At 39.5% G+C, this 17500-nt stretch overlaps 2 protein-coding genes across 3 annotated transcripts in view; one reads left to right on the top strand and one right to left on the bottom strand.

Moving 5' to 3' along the window:
- The window catches only part of LOC144979901 (tubulin polyglutamylase TTLL11-like), a 68158-nt gene extending 55478 nt beyond the window's left edge, over positions 1 to 12680 (bottom strand). For both annotated transcript variants that reach the window (XM_078927164.1, XM_078927163.1), the window contains exon 1: positions 12532 to 12680. The gene's annotated coding sequence lies outside the window, so the exon portion shown is untranslated. The remainder of the gene's footprint in view (positions 1 to 12531) is intronic.
- A 136-nt stretch (positions 12681 to 12816) lies between these two features.
- LOC144979900 (integrator complex subunit 5-like) overlaps positions 12817 to 17500 on the top strand; it is a 37452-nt gene continuing 32768 nt past the window's right edge. Inside the window, exons 1-4 of the mRNA XM_078927162.1 lie at positions 12817 to 13078; positions 14332 to 14533; positions 15886 to 15995; positions 16802 to 16956. Of these exons, the coding sequence (XP_078783288.1) occupies positions 13040 to 13078; positions 14332 to 14533; positions 15886 to 15995; positions 16802 to 16956 (506 nt within the window). The 5' untranslated portion in view covers positions 12817 to 13039. The remainder of the gene's footprint in view (positions 13079 to 14331; positions 14534 to 15885; positions 15996 to 16801; positions 16957 to 17500) is intronic.

Raw genomic sequence — 17500 nt, 5'->3', positions numbered from 1 at the left:
GTACTGAAGGACTAATTTGGGTTGTTTTTGTATTTGTTTTTTGTTTTGTTTGTTTGTTTGTCTATTCCTGGTCGTGATTTTTGGAAAAGTCACAAAATGTGATATTCTGAAAAATTGTATAAATTCGGTATCATGGTTTTTTTTTTTTTTTTTTTTTTTTTTGACATTTGACAAAAATAGTCCTTCGATGGAGTCGGAGCTTATCCTAGTTTCTAAAACATGAAACCACCAAAAGTATTCCTTGCCAGTCTATCGCAAAGTATTGTTCGCCTACTCAATCCCCCTCGTGGATCTTTACCTTGCAGTTGGTGAGGGGGCTTGAGGCACACGGGAGGGCAAAGGTGTAAATCCCGGTCGACCGTCACGAGACCATCCCGGGTATCGAGCCAACGAGCCACATGAGCTGCTCGCCCCGGTGTGTGACTAAATTTGATCCAAACCCGGTGCCCGAATAGCAGCCCTATCCCGGGCGCCACACTATTGTCCTTATGTCGAGTCCCAACCAGTCCCGTCAATGGCGAAGCGGTCTGCCGCCTAGCCAAATAATACCGCGTTCGTGTCGCCCGGGTCGTCGGCACGTCCGAGAAAAAAGCAAACGTCCCATGCATCAATCGATTCGCGGCCTGCCGATTGGAAAATGCGACGGCGGGGATGGCGAACTGACGCGTATATTGTCCCTGAACGTCGAGAGCCAGAGTATGGCAAAAAATGAGCTTTTATCAAAGCTACTGGCCGTTCATTGCGTTGATATCCTCCTTTTACAGGAGACCCACCTTTATTCAGGCGCGCAATCTTCCCGATTCCAGATCCCAGGCTATACGGTGGTCCAACGCGAGGACACTTCGAGGCTCAAAGGAGGGGTTAGCGTTTACGCTAAAGAGCCATCGAAGGTAAGGGTCATTGAGAGCGTAACGGACAGCAATGGGGTGAACCGAATTTCCGTGGAAGTAGGTGGACTGTGTTTGCATAATATTTACAAACCACCTAGAGCGACTTGGACTACACCACCGGTACCGGTGGTCAGCCATCCTTCCATCTGTCTGGGAGACTTTAATAGCCACCATCACGAATGGGGCTACCGAGACTGCAACGAGGCAGGAAGACAACTCCGCTCATGGATGGACTGTAATGATCTACACCTAGTGTATGATCCTACAGCCAAGGGTACCTTCCGGGGTACCCGCCATAAGAAGGAGTATACTCCAGACCTCACCCTCGTAACGAAAGGCGCGAACGGTGAACCGCTGCAGGTGAAGCGGACAGTCCTCGGGGACTTTCCGCATAGCCAGCACAGGCCGGTTCTTGTCACAGCTGGGGTGACAATACCGAGGGTGCAGTCTCTCCCACTTTGCAGATGGAATTTCAGGAAGGCTGACTGGGAGGAATTCAGTTCCTATATCGAGCAGGTCTGCCCTGCCATTCCTCCCAAGTCCAAGAATATAACCAGATTTAGTAGGCTACTGGTTAAGAGCGCTCAACGCTCTATTCCACGGGGCAAACGGAAATTCTACACCCCTTGCTGGACAGCAGAGTCGGAAGAGCTGTACCGAGAGTACCAGCAGACCCAGTCCCAGGACACAGCCGATAGACTACTTCAGTCTCTGGCAGAGGGAAGGAAGCAACGGTGGCAGGAGACCGTGGAAAGTCTCGACTTTACACACTCCAGCCGCCACGCTTGGCGTTTGATAAAGAAATTGGACCCAGATCGGAATTTCGCGAAGGCTGCACCGGAATGCGAGGCAGACACAATTGCCAAGAATATTAAGAACCGTAGCAAGCGGATCCCTAATCAGGCTTTTGAGCGCGGTGTCCGCAAGGCGTACCGTACGATTCTGGACTCGCTACCTGCGGAGGAGTCGGACTGGACGGCCCCGTTCAGTCCCCGAGAAGTGGGTGCAGCCATTAGCGAAGTGAAGAACGGCAAAGCAGCTGGGATAGATGGTGTATATCCCGATATGGTGACGCATCTGGGCCCCAGGGCACGGGCCTGGCTAGCAGAGGCAATGTCTGACATCCTTGCAAACGGAAAGCTTCCACAAGTGTGGAAGCATGCGAAGATAGTTGCCATCCTGAAGCCAGGGAAGCCGGCGAAGGAGGCAGACAGCTACAGACCCATATCGCTGCTGAGCTGTCTTTACAAATTGTTGGAGCGTGTTCTATTAACACGATGGGGGCCGGTCCTAGACGCTGCCCTGCCACCTGAGCAGGCAGGCTTCAGGGAAGGGAGGTGCACCACGGAGCAGGTCATTGCCCTTACAGAGCATATTGAGCACGGGTTCGAGAGAAAACAGCAAACAGGTGCTGTGTTTATAGACCTATCAGCGGCGTACGATACGGTCTGGTGCGATGGGTTAATGCTCAAACTTGCAAAAATCATAAGGTGCAAAAAGACCTTGAAGTTGTTCTCTTCGATCTTAGGGGAAAGGCAATTCCACGTCGCGCTGGGAGACGTCACGAGCAAAGTTAGGAAATTGAAGAATGGGGTCCCTCAGGGGTCGGTACTTGCGCCAATGTTGTTTAACGTTTACATTAGCGATATGCCGAACACTTCCTCCCTGAGGCTGGGATACGCAGACGACTGGGCACTCGTTACTCAGAGTAAAGTGTGGACCCGTCTCGAGAGCGTACTCAGCGAGGACGTCACCAGACTCAAATCCTACTTTGACAAGTGGTACCTGAAGATGAACACTTCAAAAACCGTGGCCACTGCATTTCACTTATGCAGTGGCTGGCACACCCGTAAACTGAATGTCCTAGTCGGGGACCAGCCACTCCCATATGAGCCGCGTCCAAAATATTTAGGGGTGACGCTGGATCGCAGCCTTACCTATCGGGCTCATCTCGAAGGGGTTGCCCGGAAGATAGAGAAGCGGAATAGTCTTCTGAGGAAGCTGGCGGGATCGACTTGGGGCGCTAGCCAAGCGCTCCTGAGAACATCCGCCCTGGCACTATGCTATTCCACCGCGGAGTATTGCGCTCCAGTGTGGGGTAGAAGCAGAAACGTTGAGAAGGTGGATGTAAAACTTCGCAAGTCGATGCACATAGTGTCGGGAACGCTAGCAACAACCCCTAGAGAATGGGGCCCGGTAATGGCAGCGATCCAGCCCCCCGATGTCCGGAGGGAGACCATTACGGGAAACTGGCTGAGTAAGATCAAAGAGAGAGGGAATGGGGATACCCCTCTCATGCGCATAATGAACGGTGCCCCCGTTTCGAGCCGAAATAAGTCCCGGCAACCCTTGTACGCAGAATCCCTGACTACGGACAGAGCTGCACATACGAGATGGAAGTCGGTTTGGACGAATTCAATCCCTCGTGGGGGCGGGGACCTACACTCCTCTAAGCTTGGTGAGAAGTTGCCAGGCTTTGATACCAGTAAGAGGAGACACTGGGTAGCTGCGAATCGGCTTCGGTCGAGGAGCTGCCTAACGGCCGGTGCGTTACATCAGTGGGGTCTAACTTCCTGCCCTTTATGTCCACGCTGTGGGCAAGAACCCGAAACGGCAGAGCATCTAGTCGAAAGGTGTGTTGTGACGATGCTACCGGGCGGGTTCGCGACGGTGCACGAATGCGGACCGGACTTTGCTGATTGGGTCGATCGTCATAACATAATAGTGTGAACCATAAGAAGCTGCTGCCTACTCAATCACTGCTGTGGGAACAAGGGGAAAGGGTGGAGGGGATCAGAAATCAGAAATAATACCGACTACACTAGGACTCGATCTCGGCGCCCTTTGCTTGTGAAGCGAGTGCTCTACCAACTGAGCTGTAGGGACTTTAGACAAGTTGTGGGATATTTTGATCGATCGATATATAAAATAAAAGTTTCTGGCCGAAATGAAAAGAAAGGATTTTGGCATTGTGTAGAATCATTTCTAGGGTGCATGTCAATTGAACTTTGGCAAACAAATTAACGCAATGGGAGGGTGTGCGTGCGTGTGTGTGTGTGTGTGTGTGTGTGTGTGTGTGTGTGGGTGTGTGTGGGGGTGGGTGGGTGGGTGGATGGGTGTCAGTGTAAAGAGAATCTAACAATGGTTACATTGAGAGAATGAGAATAAAATATAAAATATGATGGTATTGTGTTCATTAAATATTTGATCAGAGACAGATAATGGCACTAAAAGGTTCTGTGATATTTGAACACGTACGAAATAAACTATTTCGATGCACCGTGTCTAAAATAATGTGACACACACACACACACACACACACACACACATATATATATATATATATATATATATATATATATGTGTGTGTGTGTGTGTGTGTGTGTGTGTGTATATAATGCATTGGACAAAAACACTTATTTTATTTATTAATATTAGTATTATAAATGGACTTCTACTGTTACTATTATCTTTTTTATCTGTTCTAAACATCATCAAACGACTTTATAATGGGTTATCCTGCCAAGTCATTCATAATGGTCAGCTCTCAGAGGATTTTGATTTTACCTCACGAGTTAGGCAGGGCTGTTTGCTGTCCCCACTTCTATTTCTTGTGGTATTGAACTGGGTGACAAAGACAGCATATGGCAACTCCAACAACGACATTCAATAAACATTTTCAAAAAGACTTGAAGACCTTGAATCTGCAGATAACCTAGCCCGCTTCTCATACCTGCAGAACAAAGTCACGGCACTGGAAGAAACAGCTCAGCGAGTTGGTCTCAAGGTTAGTGAAGAGAAGACGAAAATACAGCGCATTACTACCAAACAACAATCACAAATCAACATCTCTGGTACAGCATTAGAAGATGTCGGGGAATTTACATATCTTGGCAGCAAAATCAGTCAGCGTGTGAGCTTGAACGTTCATAGTCTATGTGATACAATCTAGTGAGAACTAATCACCAAACAGGCAGTCTAAAAGTAATATCAAATAGTTGAGTGGCATCAACTTCATTCATTCTATAGACAGCAGTGTAAACACATGCTTTAGTAAGTGTGCCTTATGGTTCCAAAGGAAGGGGGCACAATCTGGACCGTTATCTTATGACAACAAAATAAGTAGGTGTTATCATAATAAACCTGGATTATAATTCTTGTACAACATGTCATACATAACTCAAAGATTACCCCCCCCCCCTCTCTCTCTCTCTCTCTCTCTCTCTCTCTCTCTATCTCTCTCTCCCTCTTTCCTTCTCGCTCTCTCTCTCTCTCATCTCTCTCTCTCTCTCCACCTCTCTCTCTCTCTCTCTTTTTATCTCTCTCTCTCCACCCCTCTCTTTCGCTCTCTCTCTCTCTCTCTCTCTCTCTCTCTCTCTCTCTCTCTCTCTCTCTCTCAATGTTTTCTTGTAATTGTACTTTTTTAAGATCACATAATATTTTGTTGTTATGGCAATTATGTCGTCATATCAAGTCTAAGTGTTGTAAACAACACTAGTATGTAATGGATTCCTTGTCGCTGTATTCATCGTAGCATGATAGTATAAGTTTACTGGTTTAATAAGATAAAACGTCATTATATCCAGTGTTGTGAATTCTTTGTTGCGTTATTCATCGCAGGAGGGAAATAAAATTGTAATGCTTTTTTTTTCTTTAATAGTGCATCGTTATATCCAGTGTTGCTAAAACTCGTGGATTCTTCGTCGTAGCATGGAAATAATATTGTAATACTTCGTTAAAATAGTGTATCGTTATATCGAGTGTTGTAAACAAGATTACTGAATTCGTTGTCTCTTTATTCATTGTAGCATGACAATATGTGACCAACCGTGTACATTTGGTATTATGTTGGAATTAATTGTGAACCACCGTCTCAAAAAAGGAAGAGAAAGGAGGAGGAGGAGGATAAGAAGAAGAAGAAGAGGGAAGAAGAAGAAGAAAAGAAAGAAGAAAAGAAGAAGAAGAAGAAGAAGAAGAAGAAGAAGAAGAAGAAGAAGAAGAAGAAGAAGAAGAAGAAGAAGAAGAAGAAGAAGAAGAAGAAGAAGAAGAAGAAGAAGAAGAAGAAGAAGAAGAAAGAAGAAGAAGAAGAAGAAGAAGAGAAGAAGAAGAAGAAGAAGAAGAAGAAGAAGAAGAAGAAGAAGAAGAAGAAGAAGAAGAAATCAAGGGGGGGGGGGGGGGGGGGGAGGGGGAGAGCCAGAGAAAAGCAGGAAAATAAAGGAAAACGAAATGTTAGAACAAGACCTTTCCAGCTGAAAAGAGGTTCGCGTGCTCGTTTAGTTCGTTCAGCATAGGAAATGTCTTGAATGATCATGGATTATTGATGACAAAAATGGAACGGCTTTCCACACTAATGGCCTCTTACCCGCAATCAGCGAGATGAGTATGGACGAGAGAGAGAGAGAGAGAGAGAGAGAGAGAGAGAGAGAGAGAGAGAGAGAGTAAACAGTTGTCTTGGATACAACACAATAAGTAAATAGCAACAGGAATTAGTATCAACGGTTTGTTCAGCTACGCCCACCCCCTCTCATCACCTCCACCAACACCATTACTTCTCAGGGTGGGTCAGAAGGTGCAGAGGACAGGTTACTTAACTTTGATGGTATGGTTTTGGGCCCCAACAGTGATTTAAAAAAAAAACCAAAAACTTACAAAGTTATAGTTTAAAAAGATGTTTCGATCTCTCTCTCTCTCTCTCTCTCTCTCTCTCTCTCTCTCTCTCTCTCTCTCTCTCTCTCTCTCTCTCTCTCTCTCTCGTTCTTCCTCCTCTCTATCGCTCTCATATATATATATATATATATATATATATATATATATATATATATATATATATCAACTATTTATCTACACGCCTATCTTTAAATATATCTATCTATCTATCTATTTATATATTTATCTCTATATATATATATATATATATATATATATATATATATATATATATATATTATATATATATGGTTGAGGGGAATTGGTTGTAGAAGAAAAAAACAACAAATGAGGTGAATAATAAATAATATCTATCTATCTATCTATCTATCTATCTATCTATCTATCTATCTATCTATCTATCTATCTATCTATCTATCTGCCTATCAACCTATTTATCTATCTATCTATCTTTATATCTATCTATCTCTTTCTCTGCCTGTCTCCTCCCTAGCGACTGTCACACGTCTAGCCAACATAATGATTAATTTATCAACAACGATAAAATCAATCGGGCTGTACGATAATAATATAGCCCCGCCCTAGCCAACAACCATTATCAAATTGCATACATGCATTCATTCACACAACACCCAGCCAACCAATGGTCGTCATTTGATGCCGGGTCACGGAGAGTTCAATCACAACAAGGTAAAGGTTACTTTGTCTATCAAGTGTCCGAACGATGCCCAAAGAAACATACTCGGTTATATTATAATTAGTTCAGCCCAAGCTGTGATGTAACTTGATACAATAGACCTATATATATATATATATATATATATATATATATATATATATATATATATATATATATATATATATATATATATATATATAGCCTTCTGGGTGTAAAACACTTCCGTCAATTATTAGGATTTCTCAGTCAGTATTTCCTAACAATATATTGTCAACTATTACCTTCTTCTTCTTCTTCTTCTTCTTCTTCTTCTTCTTCTTCTTCTTCTTCAGAATTTATATAGAACAATATCCACTAAATGTGCTCAAAGCGCTTTACAAGAGGCCTCTACCCAACAGCAATTTAAACCGAGACATGACGCCTGTCGGCTATCGTCTGAATTGTTTTTTGGTGGGTTTTTTTTCATGACAGAGACAAAACTGTTAACGGCCTGGTACTCATTTTACACGTGAGTACGATGAAAGAGTGTGAGTAAAGAGCATTTTCCAACTCAACTATGCGCCGCTCAGAGCGGGACGGGAACCCCGGATCGTCCAACCCGAAGGCGAAAGTCATACCACAAGTCCATATAGCCGCACGTGATCAAGTCGGGGTGATATAGATGAAAATTGGAATTATAACCAGAAATACGAGACTAAAGTTTAAGTTGTTTTTGTTTGTTTTTTTTTTTTGTTTTTTTTTTTTTTTTTTTTTTTTTTTTTTTTTTGTTTTTTTTTTTTGTGTGTGTGTTTTTCTGTCTTTTTGAGTACAATTTTGTTTATTAAACTGGCAAACGCTAAAATATCACATATGGTCATTCAAAGTGCGGCTATGGTCCAGTGGAATGGCATTCGCCTTCGGATCAGCTGGTCCACGGTTCGAGTCCCACGATTCGAGCGGTGCATATTTAAGTCCTTTGAAAAGGCTCTGTATTCATATTATCTCGCCGTAATCAGGTGTAAAATGAGTACCTGGCCGTTAACAGCGTTGTCGCTGTCCGAAAAGAAAAAAGGTAATATCGCCAAACAGGCCTCATGTCTCGTTCTACATGTTGGCTAGGGTCCCTTTTGTAGAGGCTTTGGGCACGTTTAGTGGATATTGCTTGCGCTATATAAATGCTCAACTTTTTACAAAATGCTTCCCTTTTCCCCTCCAGAAGGCATAAGAAACCAAATGTGACACACTGCCTCAAAACGGTGTACTGTCGGGAATGGTTAAAGTGCTGAAGTTTGAGTTTATAACCAAAAAAAAAAAACGAACAAAAACAAAAACAAAACCCCAAAATATCACACTTCGGTTGAGTTAACTCTCTCCTTACTGGCCATTTCCGGATTTCCCCAGAACTTCACACCCAACCTATACAAAAATATATTTATTTCACTCAAACACAAAATCTGTTGGTTCTTGCTATACATAATGTATTTTGCAAGCCGAGCTCTTCAACACAGTGTTAATATACTTTTAACTATAGCAAACATTTTTGTTCAAATATTATGAGGTACAAAAGAAATTTGAATGAGGAAAATGTTGGCTGCATCGTAACAAATGTGACGATTTTCCTTATGGGTGGTAAGGAGGAGGTTAATAATACGTTTTATTGAGGAGAAGATAATATATAGAATTTTAATTTTAAGATGATAAAAACCAAGAATTCATTGTCTCGATCAGTTTGAATTACATTTGACTTTTACCAATCAGGTGTATCTCGGCTTAACACCATTTTGAGACGGTGGGTAACACATTTCCATTTCAAACACTATAGGTTACCTTTTAGGCATCTCTGTTTATTGATGCTCTTTATTATCCGCCTGTGCCTACATTGGCAACTGACTCAAGTAAAGTAAAATGTTTTACCGAAATATTTCTTAACCAGGGCTGTCTGACCATCTAGCCACTGACGACGCTCACCAAAGCTTAATCTCATTACAAGACAAGGCAACGTACCGCCGATCCATTGATGTCACGTTATCATATTATGTTCTTTACCTACTTCCAATACAGAGGGGTATTGGTAGCTCAGTGGTAGAGCTCTCGTCTCACAAGCAAGAGGACCGGTATCTTATCGTTCCCGGGAACAGCCCCCTCTCTCTCTCTCTCTCTCTCTCTCTCTCTCTCTCTCTCTCTCTCTCTCTCTCTCTCTCTCTCTCTCTCTTCTTTCTTCTCTTTTTTTTCTCTTTTTTCCTTCTCTCTCCCCTCTCACTCCCCCTCTCTCTCTCTCTCTCTCTCTCTCTCTCTCTCTCTCTCTCTCTCTCTCTCTCTCTCTCTCTTACTCTCTCCTTCCAGAAGTGATTGAGTAGCTGAGTCTTGCTAGACTTGGCGCAAAGTACCTGCAATAGACCAACGTCCAATCCAAAGATTAGATAGCATTTATAATTCAAATATCGTTCAACGCTACAGAAACAGAAGAAAAAAATAACCCCGGGCTCCAGTGACCTTACCGCTCTAAAGAACTTCATATAAACCAAAATTCTATGCAATGAACTGCATGTTAATAGAATTCCTTGCATTCGCAATTCACAGATATATGATAGATATTATAATAGTTAATTGGATTATAGTGAATGGTGGCTGGCCATTACTTGACCAACTTATCAGTGATTATATTCAATTGGTTGGTTACACTCCGCTCGATAGAATTGCTTACACTGACACGAAAGTTGTGCATACTAACGGCAATACACACAAGGCTACACTCCTTCGTAAATAAAACTCTTATTCAAAATTACTGGCGCTATAGTTAGAGTTAGACAAAAACTGTTGCTACATTTAAGATAGAATGCAAGTTTATCGCAACTTACTTCCCAACAGATCTAATAGTTACCTAAACATGTTTGAGTGGCTAGCCAAATCGGAAGAAAAAAAATCGACTACACCCGAGATCGATACCTCTTAATAATAATGTAAATCATTTAAACCGCGCCTATTCCATATACAAACAGCTCTAGGCGCCTTTTCAATACAAACATCAAAGCGACAATGACAGGTCATACACAAAACATGCTTGTTTGTATAAAGCAAATGCACTTCCACTAAACTGTTAGAAACCCCATTCATATTTTTTAAAAAACTGGATGTCCGCACACACACACACACACACACACACACACACACACACATACATACATACACACACACACACATATATATATATATATATATATATATATATATATATATATATATATATATATATATATATATATATATACGTCAAATAAAATATCAACAAACACAAATTGTGCATAATATTAACAGATTTTTGCCCGATATAGTCTGTGTGTTTCCCATAAGTCGAAATTTAAATCATTCAACTGTACCGATGCCTTTTCGTGTGCAGCCAAGATTATGTATTTCACGTATCTAGTGATTTTAAAGAGACTCATTTTCATTCCTATAATAGAGAGAAAAGAAGCCCAAGAGTGGCGAATTGAGGAAATGGTAGTTTTTAAAGTTGTAAAAAAATAATTTTATAATTCTGATCGTTTTGATTTTACATTTTACTTGTCCTTCATCAGGCTCAATCCGACATAATATTAGACTATCGCCGTGGGCCATAAATATTTATAAAGCTATATAGTGGCCCTTATTTTCTTTTTTTTTTCATATAAACTACGAATTTTGAACAGTCGAGTCTTTAAAGGCCTAGGTTGTGGGAGTGTGAAAAGAGGGAGGGAGGAAATATTGCAGAGTTCAATATAACAGAAACATGCAAAACAAACCGATGATGTGTTGGTAGCTTAGTCACCATCGGCCATGCCTACCTGCTGAAACGTCTGGTTTTCCAGTTTGTGAACATTTATCACATTGTTTTGACATAGAGAAGCGTGGAAATCATATGTCTAAGAAACTCACAACAGTGCCATTCGGAAGTATAACGTACCAACACACAACACTATGTGTAACCATGATCGTTTATAGTCAGGTTAATATAGTTGAGTGAAAATTACTCATTAATGTGGATGACAAAAATCAATAACAAAGACCTGAGTGACGTCAACTTCGAACTATCTATATTGGGCGACACCATGCTTTTAAAAACATGTATTTCAATATAGAGAAAACGATGATAAGAATCTGAAGGGCCCAGCATGCATGTCAGTTGGTCGGCATGTTTTCAAGGTTGCTATGGTTTGTAGACATGCCTTTGAGTTGCATCTCTAAATGAGACTGTGTTTTATAAGAAACATTTTAGGAATAGATCACGACTTTGTGGTCTAGTGATACCTTTAGGTCGATGGTTCAAATTCTGATGTTTACGACGCAAAAATAAGTTCTAGGAAAAGAATGTCAATTAACCATTTTACCACACTCAAGGGTAAAATGAGTACCTGGCCCCTTAATTCCAGCGATCAAGCCTAAAGTAAAACTCTGAGTTTTTATCAGATTTATTTTTTAAATCTCATCAGAGGCATTTTCATAATTTCATTTCCTTTTAAAACCCGATGCCCACACATTTCAAGAGTATAATTCTTTGAATTAATACTTCAGTTAGTAGGAAAACAGGAAACATGACAGACAGCTAAAGGTCGATGGCAACACACAAACATACAAACCACCCACACACACACACACACACGTTCTCTCTCTCTCTCTCTCTCTCTCTCTCTCTCTCTCTCTCTCTCTCTCTCTCTCTCTCTCTCTCTTTTAACACACACACACACACACACACAATATATATATATATATATATATATATATATATATATATATATATATATATATATATTCACCGCTCCTTTAAGATTAAAGTCGATTTATGGTAAAGATTTATTATTATATATATATATATATATATATATATATATATATATATATATATATACATAATATATATATATATATATATAATATATATATATATATATATATATATATATATATATATATGATTGTTCATGCGTGTGTGTGTGTGTATGTGTGTGTGTGTGTGTGAAAGAGAGAGATAGCAACTGGTTGGAGAATGTAATGTGACTTTGTGCTAATATTAATGGCTTATAGGTGTGAAAACTATGTTTCGTTCGACAACGCTAGTGCATGTTTATACAACAAACGTTGATGATAACTTATCTATGTGATTTATGTCAGCAAAGTATATATGATAAGTAATCTAATCTGGCCTCGTATTAGTATTATTTTTAATACAAGAATAAATATTAAATAACACCGGTGTCATGTTTATCATTCAAGAAATAAATAATGATTTTAAAAGGAATAAAGCAAAACTTGTGATAAGAGAATATTTAAAGCATAACTTACCCAACTTGTCGAGAGTCATTAATTCACAGTAAATATCACACGAAATCGAGACTGATGGAATAATGTTAACAAACACAAAGTCGTTTACTACATGAGAATATATTCACATATAAGGAACACATCCTCACTTCAGTAAAAACGGGCCACTTAAGCAATAAGCGTCGAGTGACGAAACGCAAGAGATCTTTATCGATTTATTTTACCAATAGGCTGTTCGAGCCAAGTGCGCGAATGTGTAGTGGTGCTGGGTTCACAGTGACAGTCTGGTCGACGCCATTAATACACTGTCCTTGGTAACCTGGTAACAAGCACTCTCCTTTTCTGAGAAATTAGAATTAATTTCATTCAAGGGAGGTTACGCTCTTTATAAAAACAACCAACAAACACGAACAGTTGCCGGTTTGCGGAGCACCTCGACTTATTATAAAGATGGACATAGCAATTGCATGCATCCTGCTTATAATCTATTAAGTTTTATGTTTTTAATGAGATTTATGCTCAATCTAAAATGGCAACTTCAAGCGCGGAATGCTCAACACAACCGGGTGTAAGTATTGCATGCCAAGCCAAAAGAAAGTCACAGCGCAGTCAGTGAGTCAGTCCAGTCTGTGCCGTCCGTAAACTGGTCAGCGCAAGTGAAATCTGAAATGTCAGTCTGTATGTGCTAACCCCTCCCCCAAAAGCAATACAATTTAACCTATTGGAGCCAAGTTTCAATTTTATTTTGACCCAATACTAGGTACTTTGGTACAAAATTCAAATTGGATTTCTTGGGTGCTTTAACTTTACGGACTGACTATTTTCACCGTGCGGTGAAAATAGTGTTTTAGTCTATTTTCACCGTACGGTGATAATAGCCTGACAGACTATTTTCACCGTATGTATTAGCCAATCAGAAGCCAGGATACTAATTGTGACGTATGTGAATGTGCCTTTGCATCCAGACCATTATTAGAATTCGACACGACATCATTTTCTTCCTGCGTGCAGACCAGTTAAAAAAAAAGAAAAAGTTTGCCGAAAACAAGGGAGGCCTCCCAAAAGCTCCTCGTTATAGCATTTCTTTCACTTTCAATTTGTATTTTTCACTTTGAACCTTTTGTCAGACGTTTATTTATTCAATTTGTCATTAAGTTAAAAATTTCCTAATTTGACAATTGTTTTGATTCTTGACCGCCATTTTGATTTGTGAGGTATTGAAATGCAGTGCAAAGCAGTTCTAGGGTTGTTTTTTTTTTTGTTTTTTTTTCCTATTAGGGGTAGTTAGAGGTACTAGGTTGTATTTTTTCTTGGGAGCGAATATTTGGCATGATGAGCTTTCGGAAGGCCTCCCAAAGCTATAATAATACAGGTGGGATGGTGGATTCGGAATTGGTTACAGTTACCGATGAAGCTTTACAATTTCGTGGCGGCGATGGGGTCTCGAACCCGCGACCTTTCTGGTACAACAACAACACCTGGCTAGAGAGGGCGTGGCTCTATTGTATGAGTATGAGCTATTCACAACTCGAGAAAAAGTGATTTCAATCTCTATGTCTATCTTGAGCCGCTACCCCGCATATTCTGGAATGTGGATAAGTTTCATTATCCCCAAACAGGTGTCTGGGGATAATCACAGCGTTTACTTTTACTGGCGCTGATATGACCTTAATGTGTTGCAAGCACCGTAAAACCTTTAAAAACAAAAACATACCAGCTTCGATAATTTATTTAATATTTATTTTGCTTTGTCCAAATAAAAAATTTTTTTTTTTATTAACCACCCCAGCTTAAAAATTTTTTTGAACAATGTCTTTACAGGACATCTGGAAACAAGTAAATAATTTTCTGCAGGGTGGAATACACTCCAGCCCACATGTCAGTTTTGAAAGCCTCTCCAGCTCAGCACTTTTTCTACTGCGGTCTGTCCCTGTTGCACGCCATGCCGTGCTGGAGCATTACGCAAATGTGTTTGACGATGCGGTCAACACTTTTCTCAGTGTTGCGGAAATGGGAAGTCGAGGTAAGATTTAGTTAATTAGTGTTAATTTAACAGTCACATCTCTCAATCCTAACATATCCGTTTCCAGCATTTTGTCCAGATTACATAGACATCTGGCTAGTGGAGTCAGTCCATGAAGTGTACAAATAAAAAAGAAAAAAATCCGTCCCCGGGCAACCCGACGTGAGAATGGAGACATCTGGATTGTGGAATTCCGGATTAGAGGGACGCAACTGTATTCACTTTGGACTCCCAATCATACATACACAAAGAAAAGTGACATTGAAGAACCATCAAGTTCATAGCTCAAGGAATTTAGGCAGTTTCTAAAAAATGAAATAAGAAAATAGCATATTATGCGATATTGAGGTCATCCAACTATAATCATGGAGTGCAAGAGAGTTGATTGTAATACTTGATGACTACTCCACTTTGCCATGTGAACGATATGTTTGTAAGTGTGATGGGGTGTTATGAGTTGATTGTTTCTTGTTGTGTCATATAGAACATTGTAAATCGATTCAAATTGCCTTTTCTGTACAATAAAGATTAATTTTATTATTATTATTATCATCATTATTATTATTATTATTATTATTATTATTATTATTATCATCATCATCATCATCATCATCATCATCATCATCATCATCATCATCATTATTATTATTATTATTATTATTATTATTAGTATTATTATTCATTACTGTTATTTTTGCCAAATAATGGGGTTGTCATTAGTCTCTGTTACTGTTGGTCACAAGGGTAGGGGTGAGGTTGGGCTTTGATATATATGCCACTTGCCCGGTTAGAATCAAAACACTCGATATGGAAAGGCTGAGTAATTCAGAGAAACTTTCAAAGTGAATGGCCAGTTTTGCCATGCTCTGTTAAAATGTCATTTTACTTTTTGGCTAGAAAACTCTTAAATCCTATTGATGCTATGCATTTAGATACAAGACTCACAATACCTGCCAGCCGGTTAAACGTACCAACACACAAAACTATGTATAATGTTGAACGTGTATAGCCTGATGGATATCATTTAGTGAGAACTTATCATAAAAGTGGCTGTCTAAAAACAATAACAAAGAGCTGAGTGATGTCAATTTCACTTCTCTTAAAGTGGTCACTTAAAATGACACCTATGGTGTCAAAAATTCTTAAAGTGGAGACTTCATTAAAGAAATCTATAAAACAATGCCAAAAAAGTCTTTTGGTTTTGCATTTTTTTAAAATTATGTAATTGCTGCCTGCTTCTCCTGACAATGTATCATGGATAAGAACTTTCCCAATTTTTAATCTTGAACTAGTAGTATCGTGTAGTCTAATTCTCCCATTTTTTTACTTTTTTTTTTTTTTTTTGTGGGTAGGCACCCTGGAAGTCCAAGAAAGTCAGTTGTCAGCATTACAAGACGTGACTGGTGTCTTGCTTGCTTTCATCAAGTCCAACCCAGAGGCTTGGGCACCTGTTGTGTCATCTGTAAGTTATTAATTACAAATTGATGCTACATGCAAACTTCAATCGATGAAATAGTAACAGTAGTATATACAGTGTTATACTATATTCCAATTATTGCAGGAATACTGCCGTTTTATTAAAGAACACAGCATGTGCGATTTGGTTGACATTGCATATACTGTGTTTTTCAAGACAACTGCAGAATAGGCCTAAGATAAATATGAACATAAATATAGAGAGTATTTTGTTGATTTACCTTTTTACCAATTTGATTCACAATCTTTCATTTATTCACCCAACAGGTCAAATAGAACCATATTTCTATTCTATGTAGTACTAGTCGTCTATTTGGTGTACAATATCCATCACTGCCTCTAGCCGGGTACTCATTTACACCTGAATTAAGATTGTTATTATTATTATTATTATTATTATTATTATTATTATTATTATTATTATTATTATTACTTTATAAAAATAAAATAGGATTTGTTTTTTAAAACGAAAGGAAAATTCCATTTATTTATCCCCAAGGATAAATTTTTTTAAGTTCTCTTCCAAGGGAAGACTGAAATAACCTAGGCCCCAACCCAGCAGCGCCTCAGAGTAAGCTAAGGCGGGGGTTACTTGCTCAAAGTCACCCATTGCGGCAAGAAGAATCAAATTTGGTACCCTCTGGGTATGAAACGAGACCAAAAGGCTATTCCACGCTGCCTCCGTCATCTGATGTGATCATCTCCTTGCAAAGTTTTGGAAACATTAAATCTATTTTCATGTAACTATTTTTTAAAAAAAGTAACTGACAAAATTGTTTTATCCAATCCTAGTGGTCATTGTCTCTCCTGGGTCAAATGAGCTCCAAGTATGCGACACGTCGTGGTATTCAGCATGCCACCAACCTCAACGAGGTCTTGCAGATGTGGATGGCTTGCCCTCCTGCCAAGATGCTGATTGAGATCACCACAGATTGCTTTGCTGCCATGTAAGTCATAAATGTGACCCACTGTCTCCAAACTGTATTGTGTTGTGATGAGTAAGGTGCAAAAAGTTGGAATCTATATTAAAAAGTATCAGGCTTTTGTTGAGTTTATAAGTTTTATTGAGAAGAATGAATATAGTCTTTCAGAGTGGTGAAATCCAAGGTTTCATGTTAAGATCAGTTTAACTTTCATTTGACTTTTTTAGCATCTGGTTCATTTCAACAAAATGCTGTTTTGGGATGACGAGTCACAAATTACATTCATAAAAGTTACAATTGATTCGTCTAGACAAATGATTAGGACGTTTCAGGGTTTCCCCTTTGTCAACAAAACATGATGAAAGAGAGCCATGTAAGTCATTACAATAAAATTGATTTGTGACCTATCTACAGATGGAGAAAATTAATTCATAGCCAGTAATATAAGACTTTTAGACTTTTACCAAACAGCTTTTTTTAAAAATAGTTTTATTAAGAAGAAAGATTATAAATTCTCAATGAATATTAAATTATAAGGAAACTACCAAACCATTGAATTGCCAAGGCA

This window comes from Berghia stephanieae, chromosome 9 (assembly GCF_034508935.2).
Source record: "Berghia stephanieae isolate SIO BIC M18660-M18661 chromosome 9, UCSD_Bste_1.3, whole genome shotgun sequence".
Taxonomy (NCBI): Eukaryota; Metazoa; Mollusca; class Gastropoda; order Nudibranchia; family Aeolidiidae; genus Berghia; species Berghia stephanieae.
Note: the sequence above shows the minus strand (reverse complement) of the source record. Positions and strands in the feature narration are given on the sequence as shown.